The sequence below is a fragment of the Gallus gallus genome, chromosome 17, assembly GCF_016699485.2.
Source record: "Gallus gallus isolate bGalGal1 chromosome 17, bGalGal1.mat.broiler.GRCg7b, whole genome shotgun sequence".
NCBI lineage: Eukaryota > Metazoa > Chordata > Aves > Galliformes > Phasianidae > Gallus > Gallus gallus.
Genome location: NC_052548.1, coordinates 11034996 through 11050499, shown reverse-complemented (window position 1 = coordinate 11050499; position 15504 = coordinate 11034996). Strand labels below are relative to the sequence as shown.

The 15504-nt window shown below is 35.6% G+C and overlaps 1 protein-coding gene across 51 annotated transcripts in view; it reads right to left on the bottom strand.

Moving 5' to 3' along the window:
- Window positions 1-15504, bottom strand: part of GARNL3 (GTPase activating Rap/RanGAP domain like 3) — a 56146-nt gene that overhangs the window by 13999 nt on the left and 26643 nt on the right. For 22 of the 51 annotated variants that reach the window (XM_040648984.2, XM_040648985.2, XM_040648989.2 and 19 more), the window contains 15 exons: window positions 14427-14533; window positions 13706-13821; window positions 12785-12889; window positions 12027-12101; window positions 10950-11061; window positions 10120-10218; window positions 8216-8332; window positions 7371-7540; window positions 6934-7092; window positions 5830-5896; window positions 3714-3821; window positions 2922-3040; window positions 2361-2496; window positions 1044-1259; window positions 598-709 (listed from right to left, as the gene is read on the bottom strand). In XM_040648984.2, the coding sequence (XP_040504918.1) occupies window positions 598-709; window positions 1044-1259; window positions 2361-2496; window positions 2922-3040; window positions 3714-3821; window positions 5830-5896; window positions 6934-7092; window positions 7371-7540; window positions 8216-8332; window positions 10120-10218; window positions 10950-11061; window positions 12027-12101; window positions 12785-12889; window positions 13706-13821; window positions 14427-14533 (1818 nt within the window). Of the gene's footprint in view, window positions 1-239; window positions 1260-2360; window positions 2497-2921; window positions 3041-3713; window positions 3822-5829; window positions 5897-6933; window positions 7093-7370; window positions 7541-8215; window positions 8333-10119; window positions 10219-10949; window positions 11062-12026; window positions 12102-12784; window positions 12890-13705; window positions 13822-14426; window positions 14534-15504 lie in introns of those variants that run through there. The other 29 variants (XM_040648991.2, XM_040648997.2, XM_040648992.2 and 26 more) reach the window with 7 other exon arrangements.

Sequence of the window (15504 nt, the reverse complement as noted above, 5' to 3'; positions counted from 1 at the left end):
ACAAAGATTACAAATATCAAATTATTGCCCAAAGATAACACTAATGAATTGTCTCTCTCCACATAATTTCCAAATAGCAAAACAGTTTTACACCGCAGCAGATTAACAAAAACTAATCTCAGTCTATTGTATCTTGGCTGAATTCTGCTGCTACTCATCACAAATGCAGGTTATAAAAACAGAGAAAACAACATAATGGCAGTAGGGTCTGGTAAGCAGAGCCAAACAGACAAATGCACTAATGCTTCTTTGCAAAATTTATTTTGGAAATAGTGAGACAAAAAGACATGAAGAAAACAATAATTCAGTCTGCAATGTGAATTCAGCAGTTCAAATCCTAGTGACAGGCTCAACTGCAGTAGCTCCCCACAAAATCCCATTTGGCCTTGCTTCACTCGTAACATGTCTTTTAGCAATATGCATAAGCATTTCAGCACTGTTATTAAATACTAAACCACTCATTAGCATGAAATTCACAAAGGCCTCAGTCAATCCCTACCCAACTGGGAAAACTATAAACCAGTTGAAAAGCAATCAATTCTCAAAACACTTATGGTCTAACTTAGGCTCTTTCCTAAAGCCCACGTATTTATTTACCTGTCACTACTAGTTGATCTTACTGCTCCCTGCTTGGGGTCTGACTGTCTTCGAGAAACCTTTTTTTGCTTCTGTGCACCTTCTGTCTTGGGAATAGGCTCATCCAAGAGGCCTCAATAAAGGAATAAAAGTCTTAATATTCTCATCAGAAGATAAAGCATTCACAAAAATGTTGTTTCTTTTTCCACTTTAATTTTTTCATGGATTTTCATTTTTAACTAAATACCTTTCAGCTGACTTAGAATATGGTCACCTTATATATGACCAGACACTATCTAGACTTTGCAAACAGCATTTTCTTACTGTTTTGTTTGAGCTACTTATTTATGAACACTGATTGTCTGTCACTAATCTGACTGTAATGAGATTAGTCCAAAGATGCTCCAAAAATTAGAAATGGTATTAGTGGTAACTGATATATACACTGAAGAACAAGGGGAGTTTACCCAGCAATTCTTTACGCGTTCTGTTTGCAATTTCTTTAATTTCCATGCGAGATAAGGATAGTGAGTGAGTAACAGGAAGAGAGGTAATGCCACTGGATGTTGGAGTAGTGACTACTTTAGGAGTCAAAGGTGACTTCAGAGGTCGTTCAATGCTTCGCCCAACCAGATTACTAAGAGGAATTTTATACAAGTTTTTACATGCAACTTCACCTGAAACTCAAAGGAAAAAAAGAATGTTACTCTTTCACAACAGTATCAGTTCTTAATACTTAAAAAAAAAAAATACAGAAAAGTTATAATCATTGTGTGGGGTTCTTTTTAACTCAAGTAACCTTTCTTGCTTTCTTCTTCAAGATCTTTCTCACTTTGCACCTTTCAATATAAGTACGATAGGAGAAGGAAGAAATAGAACCACATTTTGCACTGACATTTTGGCTTACAGAGGAAAAGATCGTTGACTCTCAGCAAGGTGATGAATCAGTGATGGAAAAAGGAAGCAAATTTACATGTCCTAAGGCTGATATCCCATCTGTAAGACCATGACTCACTATTCTGTTCAAGATTCCCCAGATATTTTAATATGCGGCCAGAATATTGGAGTCTGGATCCCAAATAGTTTAAATTATGGCTTCTCTTAAGCGACATAAAACACTCTGCATTTTCCTAATTTTGGGGGGGGGGGGAACCACCTAACAATTAAAAATTGAAATTCTGATTTCTTTCTCTTTTCCCTTTCTGCCAACAGTACCAGATTTAAAAGACCAAGGCATACATACATACTGCATTATCTAGTTGATATTCCCATGTTTCTCCATTAATGCTCCTTTATAGATCAACTGTTCACAGATTACCTTACAGTAAAGTGATTGTGCAAACTCTTTTGAGACTAGAAATGCTTCTTATTCTGAATTTGAAAAGAACTCTAATCATTGAGGGATGGTTTAGCTGTTTTTAAGTGAAAGGAATGGTGTATGTGAAGTCTGAAATTTTTCCTCATTATTTTATGCTTTTTTTCTTTAGTCTTGGACACACTGACAGAGATTCATCTAGCTAGTAAAGCTTAATTTCTCCTCCCCTGTGTAAATGATTTCTTCAAAATAATGCTGCCATGCATTCAAAAGAGATACAGTGGGGCAAAAGCTCAGCCAGATGATTCACATCTTTGGGTAAACAACATTCCTATCTTCCAGACTCTCAACTATGAACTCAATCTTTTATTTGATCAATTTCATCTTACTAAATATCAGCTACAATGAGATGTGGAAGCTGCTGAAACAATCAGAGACAATTATTCAAGCTGCCTAGAAACCATATTACCTTCTGAAGAAGAAAGAGAACATTCCAGCATGTCATAAGCTGTAGGTGTTTGAGGTGAACTCCTTGAACTCATTTCCTTAGAACTGCTATGAGATGATCCACTTACTGCAGCAGTAGCTTTAAAATAAATATCCGACTGAAATGGCAAAGAACTCATCATTAGTACTACAAGACTTTTGTTAATCATTTGCTGAGTAAGAGCTCAAATGTCTGTCCACTGTATCTCATCGTCACTGCAGCTGCATTGCTGCTAATTTGATAAGGGCTGATCAGGGAAAGGCTATCTCACTGTATCTTGGGGAAACTTCTGTGATGTTCAGAATAGCATTTGCCCCATAAACAATCAAATACCTCAAATATGCATTACTGCAGGCAATAAAGGACAGTGAGATCAATTCTGATCCTCATTGTACATCATACAAACTAAGAGCATGCAGATGAATATTTACCACAAATGAAAGCACACGTGAGGTTTGGTTTGCACTTGGCTTAGACAACTTTTTACATTAAATAGATCCCAACATCTCACAAATAGTCAAACACGCTTTCCTTGTGTCTTACCCTTGATGCGACAAGTTGAAGCTCAGGCACAACTGCTGTGTGGACTAAGTTTCCATTCACCACTAAACGGATCTCAATGGAATCAGTAGTGAAGGCAAGTATATAAGGGAAAGCACAGACTGCAATGAAACAGAAAATTATTTGGCACAGAAGAATGATTAATGTAAATGTTTCTTGAGTATCTGTCCTACTCCGGCATCTCCCTTTCCTATGACAAAGTTTGCCTAATAAACTGATGAACATTCAGATACATCAAGCCTGAACAAAATTTCATTCTCCATTTCTGGCAGAATGCAGACTGCATAGGAAATAAAAAAGTTCAGCAAAGGAAAAAGCTTTGCACAAAGGCTCTACTTTTCAAAAAACACTACAGACGGACCCTTAGCAGAAGTGGCATCATTAATGCAACATGCTGATAGAATCAGTTATCTATTTTGGAAAATAGAGATCATGAACTCCAACCATCAATCTGCTCTACCAAGTTCCATCACTAAACCATATCCCTTAGGGCCGTGTCTACATGTCTGTTAAATTCCTACAGGGATGGGAAGACTCCACAATATTCCCCGGGCAGTGCATTTCAATCATTAACTAGCATCTCCATGAATAAATTCTTAAGAATTTATTAATGTATGTTTATTAAAATTTATTAAATACAAATTTACATAGGCAATGTTAATTAATTTTACGCTTCTATGTACTTCTAACACACATGCTGTAATTCCAGAAACAGTCAAGCACAGGTCTAAGGGATATTGATAAAAGAGTAAAAAGAGTAAAGAGTTTTCTTACCAACAGCATAAGGAACTTGATTCCAGCTAAAGTGAAAATCATAAGCTGATGGCTGGATCAGTGGAGAACCTCCATTAAAAGGATACACCTTTCTATACTGGCAAACATCTGTTTAAAAAAAGTTAGCCATCACCTTACATGTAAATTAAGTGAAATCTACCTATAAAGTTGACATTTTTAAGTTTGGATGATACATAGATAATACTCAAACTTCTGTGTAGAAGCCTCTCTGTATCTAAACAGATAACAGATAAGGAAAATGAGCTTTCTTTTGAAAGATAAATATAAAAGAGCTACATCTTGATAAGTCATCATGTTTCACAAGGTAAGTGGTATTCTGTTTCAACAACCATCAGCTCCTTACCTTGTTTATGGTAGAGAAATAGGCAAGAACATTTCTGAAAGCCATGTCGGCAGAGCTGTACCCCTCTGTCTGTAAGAACTGCCATTCAAGCAGCCATATGCTAGTTCATGTATTCTGAGGACTGTAATACACATAGGATACTACAGACACCAAGATTTCATTAGTCATGTAAGTTGTGAACCTCTTAGCTACTGTACATGCACTGAAACTAACAGTCTTCTTATGAGTCAGATAAGAACACTGGCTACTTGGAATGCAATTTTAAATGTTTTAATTTGAAAGATCTAGATAATGAGCAATTTAATCTTCCACTATCAGATTTTTTTCTCTAAACACTCTCCCTAGTGCTGATAAAACATCCTTTAAAATGAGAAGTCATGTCAGCAAATAAAAAGAATGCTTAATGATGAGAAAGAATTGCAATCATCTTTTTATTTTTACTAGTTCATATGAATGCACTGGAGGCTCCAGGTAAACATCTGTGAGCATCTCATACACTTGCTCCTACCAGTTCCTTTCAAGTTTTTTACGCAAAATTCTATTTCAAGAATTGAATTGATGATTTGATGATTCTTGTGGGTCCCTTCCAACACAGGACATCTTACGATTTGATTTTTTTTCTGTAATTTATGTCTTTAGACTGAATCTAAGTGTATAACCAGAAAAGTATCACAGGCCTTTTTTGAAATACAAACTTAGAACACTGTCAAACCATGTGTTTTCATATTTGTTCCATGATGATCTTTTCTTAATTGTAAAAATTCTCTAAAGACCGGAAGTAGGTTTCTCTATGATAATGTACTAGAAATAGGAATTCAAGAAGCTGCAAGACTGTGCATCAGGCTTTAGGATCTTAGGATCCTGAAGTACCTTTAGCATCAACTAAGTTTATTAGCTTTGGCTCAGTAGTAAGTCTATTAGAGTGGAACTGATCTGCGCAGAAGTACAGGTATGGGAATTCATCACGCACTGTCGTAGAGCCTTTTAGTTCTGAAGCAGTGCTAAGTGAACTAGAACCAGTTAGGATATGATGACCTAGGAGAACCAATGAGGCCTCAGAGAGTGTTACAGAGGAAGTTACTCTTAAGAAATACTTTCCCTGCAATACCAAACTAAAAGCCAGTACTAGAATTTAGGTGTATTTATTCTGTTTCCATCAATGCTCACTTTGAAAAGGAAGGTAGGAGACAAAGCCTGAAATAGAGAAGGCTGTGTTTTGTCCTTCTGTGTACTGCATCATAAAGGCTGTTTCATACCCGTAAGTTATATTTTAAAGAGGATTAAAAGCAAAACTGTATAAGTGCTGCAGAAAAGATCATGTGTGTTATATTTGAGACCATTTTATAAAATGAGATTGAGAGAATTACAATGAAAAAATGTGACAGTGCAAAGAAGCGTGCAGAAGAAAAAAGAAAAATGCAAAAGTACAAAGAAGAAAACAGGCAAAATGCTACACGCGTCCTGGAAACATCCAGTGTTTAACTAGGTAAAGAATGAGGTAAATCTGAAGGTATAGGACTTTTGTGAGTAAGGAAGTAATATCTATCGTAAGTCTAACTCAGAATACCCAATAAAATAGTACTTCAATTTCTAGTCCGCCTAGTGCGTATTTAAGTCGAAAAGAACATATTCTGAAATACTACCCGTGAAACTCTGAAACTTACTTTAAAACACAGATCTGGACTACAATGCAAAAAGAATTCCACACACAGATTGAAATCCTATCATTTTCAGTCTTCCCTAGATACTTACAGTTATAACATAACAGTAGACCAGCTTCACCATCTTCATATACATCAATAGCTGCAACAAAATTAACCTGCAATGGAAATGGGAAATGATAGTGAACATTCAGATGGGATACTGCAGTTATTACATCCATGTTTTGACTATGAAGCAATACAGTCAGTTGGTATTGCTGCACAATTACAGATTAAAAAAAAAAATTGTGATTTTTCACATGCAGCCTGTTTTGTGATTCATTTTTAGAGTGCTCTTAGGATGGAAAACAATTTCTTTTGTATTTAACGATGTACTTCAGTTACATATTCAATATATTCATATATTCACACATATTCAATACTATGCCTATAGTATAAAGTGATAAAAACTTACCTAATTTATTTGGCCATATACATTTTGCAAAATTGAGTTAGCACAGCTGTGTATCAACAACTTTTTACATCTAAAGCTAAACATTCAAATCCATTTTTAGTAATAATTAAAATTATTCAATTTTCAAAGATGCCTAAGATCATTATCTTCCCCACAGCAGGAAACATTTGAAGTCTTTTTCCAAAACTCAGGATGTTTACTTAAATCCCAACACTACATCTTAGTTAGAAAGATATAGTTAATTTATTATTTGGCTGGGCAGCAGTTTCTTAAAAACAACTAAAAGATACACACAAATATTATAGCTTTAGTACAAGGAAATAAGCAAATCGGAATGAGATACCGGTGGCCAAAAACTGAGGTTATTTTGCTGAAGTCTTGACCAATAGAAGATTGAGAATGTGAAGAAAAGGGAAAATGCAAACTATTGACTAAAAGGAGAATAATGGCTTTGCATTTACGCTGACATCAATATTTCAGAGAATGAAACACAGACTCTGTCCTAATGTGTCATGCCTTGTAACTGCCTCTCTCGGGAGTAATTATCATCACACATTCCAAAAGAGACAAGTATCTCAGAGTGCCCCTACAGCAGAAGTTACAGGAGTGAAAAGTAAAGGAGACATAGGATCTTCGTAAATAGTGCTCCCAGCAGGTCAGCAGCACAGCAAGCACTGATTCTGCAAGAAATGATGTTCAGTGCGGTTCTGCAAGAAAACAGTTTCTGTGCTGGAAACTTACCTTGTTGGCTTCAATATGATGCAGTCTGTAGGACTCCCCAGTACTTTCGTTAACTAAATCAAACTGATGCCGATAAGCTACACAAATCATATTGTCACTGTCTCCAGTAGGTCCATCAACTAGCGTCATAACCACTGGAGGGTCAGAAAGACATATTTCCTGTATGGTAAATAATAAAATTATTCTCTTTTTCAGACTCTTAGTCTGAAAGCACATGTTTCTAAGCACAGAAACATGATACACAGCAAACAGAAATTCAATTAAAAAAAATCTGAAAGATTTCTTTGGCACATAAACAATGGCACTCCACCATACTGCTTCTTGCTTATATCTGTCTGGAAGTTCAGAAAGACAAAATGCATGCTCTTTACCTTTTTGCCCCACTAGCTGAGTGCCGCCCAGTCTGTAAAGGTAATTAGTGATTAGATTACACATACCCGGATATACTGGAACTCCTCTACTGGAGATTCAGATAATGATAGAGAGCTGCCTGTTAAACTGTTGCATGGATTGTATTTCTTTGTGATGAGAAGTAGTTTGTTCCGAATAGCCACAACAATCCTCAGTTCACTGCTATGGTGAGTATTTATGGCATATAAATGGCAGCCTAAGGAAACAATGTTCCAGACTGTAAGTATTTGGGGTAAGGACTGCTTTTTTGTTCAGTATTTGAATGATGGTTAGTACAAGAGCACAGCAGAATTGCAAACATCCCAATAGGATAACACTAACTTCTAGAAAAAGACAAAATGATGTGACTAAGATTTTATTTTTCCCTTTATTCCTTTTGCAAGTAAAAGAATAAATACATGGATTACTACTATACTGGAGCTTCCAGCTTTCCAAGGAAGCTTGCTGCTGAAGATGAGAAAATGTTTACATCCATTAAAATAATCAACACTCAAACTATTCTGAGTGCTACTATCTAAGAGATTTGTCAGTGTTTCTCCAATTTACAGTGACCTTAATACTTGAATGTGAGACAAACATTTCTTGTTAGATCCCTCAATCAAGAAAGCAACATAAATGCTTTTCTCTAGAGCTTTTCATTAGCAGTGATTATCAAGTAACACAGTAAATTTACCAAGCTCTCAACAGGCATGCTGGGCTACACCCAATCTTATTTTCAGATAAAAGCTTAACAGAGTTTGAATTAACTGTTCAGAGGAAAAAAAAGAGTACAAACTAAAGGGGAGTATCTGCAACAGGGAGCTAATAAGCCCCCAACAAATACTACCATAATAGTATGGTGGATACTTTTAACATAGGATAATAAAATCACCTTTTGTTCTCTCCAATTTATTTTCTCTGCAGTCATATTTGCTTCTTATCACCTGCTTTGTTTCTATATCTTTTTGGACTGAACTCAATCTGAAGACAAGGAGACGGGAGTCTTTCCCTGAAGGACAGAAAAAGCCGAAAAACAAATTAGAAAAAGATGATGGTGGTCTGAAATTAATACTTCCAAAGAAATGCAGTTCCTAACCAACAGGGCATTGCCATAAAAGCAAAGATAAATAATTTTGCTTCTCTGGGTATAAGCAGAAACATGAAAACAAGTAAAGACTGCTTGTGAACACTGTCTAGGCTTTACAATCCTAGAAACCAATGCATAATGCCTTCAGTCAGTAGAAGTTTCCCTTCAGGCTATGTTGCAAAAAAAAAAAAAAAAAAAAAAAAAGAGCGCCCACAGGTAATGTAAGATCTTCAAAACAGTGAGAGGTATACTACTGGAAAAAGTGAAGATACAGTAGAGGCAAACTAAAAGCAGGAGTAGAAGGGTTAACTATAAATGCTGGAATCATCCAGCTTAGCAGCTGATAAGAGTTTGAAAACCTGGAGGCAGACTGGTTTTGCCATTCTTCAAAGTTACACACATTCAAGATACTTTCCAATTACAAAAATAACACAGCATCCACTGCCACAGTTAAATCTATTTTCCATGAAGACAGATGTGATTAGAATACGCATCCCTAAATTTAAATAAATAAATAATACTGCACTACTATTTATAGTTGGAATTAAGCTACTCTTCAAGAACAGCTCCTTACACAAGAAACCAGATTTCTTAAAATGCAAACAAAGCAAGATTTTCTGACACAGGTATACTCTTTCAATAGACCAGCTGGTATAACTGGAAAAATTAAGCACATTTTCTGAACATATAGCCAGCCAGTGTAGATCTCGCTGTAAACACAAAAGATCACAGGTGCTGCCGTCAGTTCTGAAGAGCAACATGAAGTAGGACAACCTCTGGCACATGCATGACTTTCGTTACCCACAAAGTATTAAAGTAAAGAAGGCATAATGCTTAAGTCCACCACAACTTGAAACATCAACTCAGAGCAAATTCTTACTGTCAACAATGAGAAAAAGAAAATAAAATGGTTGAAGTCCCTCTCTTTTTAAAAATACATACACACAAGAACATGTGCTTCTATGAGTGAGTTTCTTAACTATGAGGGGGTAAGGTGCTGGAACAGGTTGCCTAGAGAAGCTATGGCTTCCCAATGTCTGGAAGCATTCAGAATCAGGTTGGAGAAGGCTCTGGGCAACCTCATATACTGAAAGATGGCTGTGACCATGACAGGGGATGGAAAGGTGTACTAGATGGCCATAAAAAGGTCCCTTCCAACCCAAACCATTCTATGATTCAATGTGACCAGCTTAAGGTTTGCACTGAAGCACGATTCTGAGCATATCTAGGGACTTTTTTTCCCCAACCCTTTTAGAAAACAAAAAACTCAAAAATAAAATTAAAAAAAAACCAGAAGTTGCTCTATCTATAATTCTAAGTGAGACATTTAATACATGTGCCACTAGTAAGATGTGATTGCCTCATGAGCCATGCAAACCCTAAAGCACTCAAACATGCTCAACAAGGAAATAACATGTGAGCAGCCCAGAGGAATTCAGCAAAGGAAAGAGGTGGAAGGATGTCCAAAGAGCAACAATAAAAGCTCTAGAACCTAACAAGAGCAATTTAAAAATGGCTAGGTGATGTGAGAAAAAGTGATAATATAAATATCTAGCACTGCAGGAATTAAATGTAGAGCATTTTTTTTCCAGTAAAGTATTCTCTTAAAGAAAAAGAGTTGAAATATTCCTTTCTACTGTTGTGCCTGCCAAATAAGCAGTTAACCAGACATATTCATAGGAGAACCAATTAATAGGGACTTCTCCTACCTTTGTCTGTTCGGGCAATCAAATAATCCAGAGCTTCCAACACATGCATCTGCTTTATTTGCAGAGTTTTATCAAATACTTGAACAGTGGTTTGACCATCTAAAAAGGAAGCACACACATTTCTTTAAAATTCTGCTAAAATTTTGTAGTTAGTGGTTTTGAACTTCCTCTTGCAATAAAAGCCTTTTTTTTTTTTTTCCTCCTCACTAAAATAATGCATCCTGTAGAAAACTGCTAAATATACTGTTGCATCATAGCCTATTCTTCCTTATGGGAGAGTTTTATCATTGCCATGGATCAGATTATGCAAATGAAGCAGAAAAGAGACCATCCTTTGGAAAATTTGAAAATATTCACTGAGAATTAGATTAATCCCCTCAATCCTGATGGTCTTTTGTGGCACACAGAAGATAAGGGTCAAACTAGCAAAAGCATTGCTACTGAAGAAGCAGGCTTCCATTGCTGCATAAGTTTTGGGCTTCATGCTCACTAGTATCACCAAGAGCTAAGAAATCCAGACAGACCACTTAGACAGTCCTTGAGCTTGGTTTTAACTTTGAGTCTTTTCAGATGGTCAAATAACAGCATCTGAGAAATAACAAAACATTCAGAAATCTGCATTAAAATGGGCCATCACATACAGCTTGATTGTGATGCAGAGAAAAATTCTGCAAATAGGTTACACAAATGTAATAAATTTACTTGGATTGGTAACTATCCATGGAGGTGAGGACTTACCGATACCTGAGCAGAGCTTATGAACATACATTTTCAAGACCATGTTCAGATACATAAATAATTAACACAAAAACGCATGATCATTTACTAACCATCTATTAACAAGATGCCAGCATCTGTAGAAACCAGCAAGGACTGGCCCCAAGAATCTGCACAGACAACCTCATGAGGAAAATTACTGCAGAAAGACTGGGACTCCCAAGGCTACGAATTAACATAAGGGATACACAATAAGTACACTAAGAAATACAAATCAGACAGACACAGAACATGATGGACAATGGCAAGTAGTAACATGTAAATACATTTGGCAGAATACATTTCCTAACAGTATACTTTTAAAAGTTTGAAATATCAAAATCTAGTTAATCTTCTTGCAGAGGAAATACTCCCCCTATCAATTGGATTTGGAGACTACTATAATAATAAGGTACATTCTTGAAACACTAGAACTAAAACCCAGGTAGCTGATATTCAGTGCAACACGAGAAATTCTTGATTCTTTTTTTTTTTTTAATTTTTTAAAATGGCACAGACTTAGAATGTATGCGCCACCATGTGCATACCGTTTGCTTACATTTTGTAGTTCAGGTTGTGTTTAGAAATGGTACTGTTACAGCTGTCTTTCCTCCAAACTCTGCTTCTGTCATGTGTTCTTCATATGTATCTCCTGAAATCTGTCCCCTTCTCCCTCCATCCCCAATATTAAACAGTAAACTGAAGTCTGAAATTCTACAAGCGCCTCTGGAACTTCTGTGTATAAGATGCACACAGAAAAGCATAGATTACATTTTTCAATCCCTATGCCCTGTTAAAAAATCTTGCAGTTACAGAAAATCAAAACACAACTGAATTTTATTTTAAACTTGATAAAGAAGTAAAAATAATTTAAGATGATTGCTTCTGGAAAACACATGTCTTTTTCATCAAATAACCTCATGTCATAATGATATTTAGATTTGCTTTAACTTGAGAAGTGCTCCCTCATCCAGACTCATCCTTTATTTGCTACTGGCTGCAAAATCACTTTAATATTATGCAATACATAATATGATGCTATAGCAACAAAGATGTAAGTAAATAAATAGTATATAGAACTGATATACAATGCCATATTCAGTAGCATTTAATTTTCTAGTAACTCTCCTTAAACAGACAGGTTCACTCACCTCCTTTTTACAAAAGCTTGTAGTTGCCAAGGTAGTTGGTGCATCCCCTTTCACACCAGTTTTCAGTTTGAGTGCCTAATACAATTTAAGTAAAATATCTCTTTAAGTTTTTGTCACTAGTTAAAGACTATAAAGAACAGATAATTTAGGACAAGAAAGTAGCTTATGGTTTGGATTTTCTATTACATTTTCAGTAACTAAGAAAGAAAATAATTATCTATGTCCTGAACAAAATCTGCACTAACCACTATGGAGCTCCTAGACTTTCTTCCCAGACAAAAGATACATGGCTTTTACAAAAATGGAAAATTCAAAACACAAAGTGTCCAACATAGTAATAGACAGAAGCCTCCACCTCCAATGATGTCAGTTGGCCATCTATACAATTCAAGTAGTTATAGCTGGTTAACAGATCCTTCTATCCGTTACCAAGCTGGCCTTACACTTGCAAAACCACATAATGAGCCATTCAATCAAACTATACATTTAGCACTATGCCCCTGGCAGTGTATATGCACAAAGTCACAGCAACATTAATCCTTCAGCCACAAATAACTAGAAGCATGCTGATTCTAAAAGGTCTAAAAACTCTAGAGAAATACTGTATGAATATTTTCATTGAGACAGATAACAAGTCTATTTAAGTTATCATATATATCTTCCTTGTTTATATTTACAACATACAAAAATCCAGTGTTCCTATAAAGTTAAGACACAGTCTTGTAAACATAAATGCACACTTCCTAAATTGATCCTACCTGACCAAGTCGGACAAATTCTGCTTGCCGAGCTTCCTCCTTCTTCCGTGTTGATTTTGGGGAGTCTGGTAACACATCACTGAAGGACCTTCTGTTCAGCATGTTCTAAGAGAGAAAAAGGCAGATTTCTTGATTTCTTTTTTTTTTTTTTCTTTTCAAGTGAGTAAAAAGTTTTCACCATTTTTTAACTTTAGTTAATTTGGTATAGTAACATTTACATTTTCTGCCTTTCTTTTTAATATATTTTCCTATCATGATCAATCTAACTGGAAGGTTTCTCTGAGAACAGAAGTCACTATTCTTCCAATCCTTGACTGCTTTATTTTTCTGCTTGTCATCATTTATCACTCATACTACACATTTCAAGCAAGGATGCAGACATGAATACATGGACAAGAAAGCTTAAGCAGACCTATTAAGCTAAGAGAAATAAACAGTGAGAAAAAACACCTTTCCAATTTTAGAAGTATTCAACTTCTTTTTAGTTAGGAATCGCATTAGGACTGAGTCTTCATCATCTAAAATGAGATACCTCATGGTTAACCATGGTAAGCCAAATTTGCACATAATGCAGTAAGTGCTGTTTTTATGGTGACAAGACAAATTCAAATACCTGTTTCGAATATTCAGTTCCTAACTTTTCTATTCCCTTGTTGCAAGTAAGCTCATACAAAGTGCAAGATTGCTACGCTTCTCCTCAGACCTGTTATTAAACAAATGCATGAATAGTCCAATCCTGAAAGGATTGTCTGTCAACTTTCATATAATGGTGAAACAAATTATGTGACAATTAGTATTTAGCCTAGTGTACATAATTCAGTCTTCTCATCAGGATTTCAGTCTTTCAATTAAACAGATCTTTTCACGTACTAAAAAGAGAACATAGGGGAAGCACAGAAATCACTTCTGACTAGCATTTACCTTGTGTAGATCAGGCATCAGGTCCTGGTATAAAGAGCGGATCAGCATGTCTAGAGTGCGCTGACGTTTCTGAGAAAATGTTGGTGTTTCCAAGGTGGCTTTTTCCCCATTTATTACTAAAAATTGTAGAAAATAAGGTATATTACTTTAATTGCTTTGCTACTTTCTGCTGACTACAGTTTGCTTCTGTACCAATATACCTAGTTTTCTTGAAGTTGCTTAGCTTTCACTCCTTTTTGCATGTTTTTAGTAAATAATAATCCCTCAAGCTTAAGAGGGAAGAAAGACTAATGGCAGAATTAAACAAAGCACCACAATAGCTACCTAACTGATATAAAAAGTAAACACAGACTGCTAATCAATGTAAGTACAAAACAAATTTAAGTATTTTTGAGTAATAAGTGAAATAAGTTATCAGTCACGTTCCTGTCAGGTAAGAGTCAAAAATCATGATTATTATGCTAGGTATCTGTTACTGATCTACCAGTCAGGATGATGAGGCCAACAAAACCTTACTTTAGCTTTTTAAAGAAGTCTCTGGCCAACGAAACCTGGTCTTCAAGGGTAACTTCAATTATCTGGATATTTTTTGGGAATACAACACAGTGGTGCACAAGTCCTCCATCAGGTTCCTGGAATGCATTAAGGACTGCATCCTGTAACAAGCGTTGTACAAGTAATTACTAAAGAAGTATTTCTAGCAAAAGGAAAACTGACTTACATTTCACCAAAACAAAATCCCTGAATTCCTGGTGATTTGTAAACACAGGTGGGGATGGAAGTGGAGGCCCAAAGAGAGGAACACTTTCTTCTGAAAATATTTTTAGCCTGTTGAAAGAACAAGTATTTATCTATACTGGAAGCCACATTCAAAGCTTGTCATTTTTACAGATAGAAAAAAAAAGAACCAGAAACAGTTATCTGGGAGTATCTGGGGGAAAAATTTCCATGAAATTTTTCCATGAACACACAAAAAAATCTCATAAATGGGCACTCAATTGGAATTATTCACTTGGACTGAAATTATGAATTGTTTACATAAATAATCAGACACTAAAATTACAATAGAATTTTGTAATTCTATTTACAGAATAATGCTGTTAATGGTGCTGGTAAAATCTAGTCCTTTCTAAAAAGAACAGCTCTTCCCCTACAAAATGTTCTCATTACAGGTAAGGCTTTCTGCCTTACCTGCACATTCACCACATGCATAACAATCTTCCTGAGTAACAATGGCTAATACAACTGAATCTATATTGGGAACAGAAAATTCACTTTTGCTGAGGAAGTAAGACTGAGAACTGCTCCCATGACAGCTGTACCTGCTGATTACTATTGATCAACAAAGGATCCAGTATGGCAAGAACAAATGGCAGGTAACAAAACTGTGCATACAATATTCTCTGGGTACTAGAAACAAACGCAGAAATCCCCTATATCTATCTTATTTAGTTCAGGTAAAAATTAGTCATTTATCCTGACACACAGTATAAAATGTTCTTTAGCTTGAGCAGAACAAGTAAATAAAATATCTATGAGGGAGGAAACAAACAATGAAATATCATGCTGTTTGATTCTTCTCTTCAGCTAGCTTTAGTGGTATGCCAGACAAAGACAGTAATACAAAATTCTATAGATTTTTATAGAATATTTAAATTTATTATCTGTATAAAATAAGAAAGTTATTTCTAACAAAAAAGTCCTTTGAGATGTACATATCCATATATATAAAACCTCAGTGAATATGCATCTCAAGAACTCAACTTTGTAAACTTTCAAATGCTGCACCTATTTGGAAT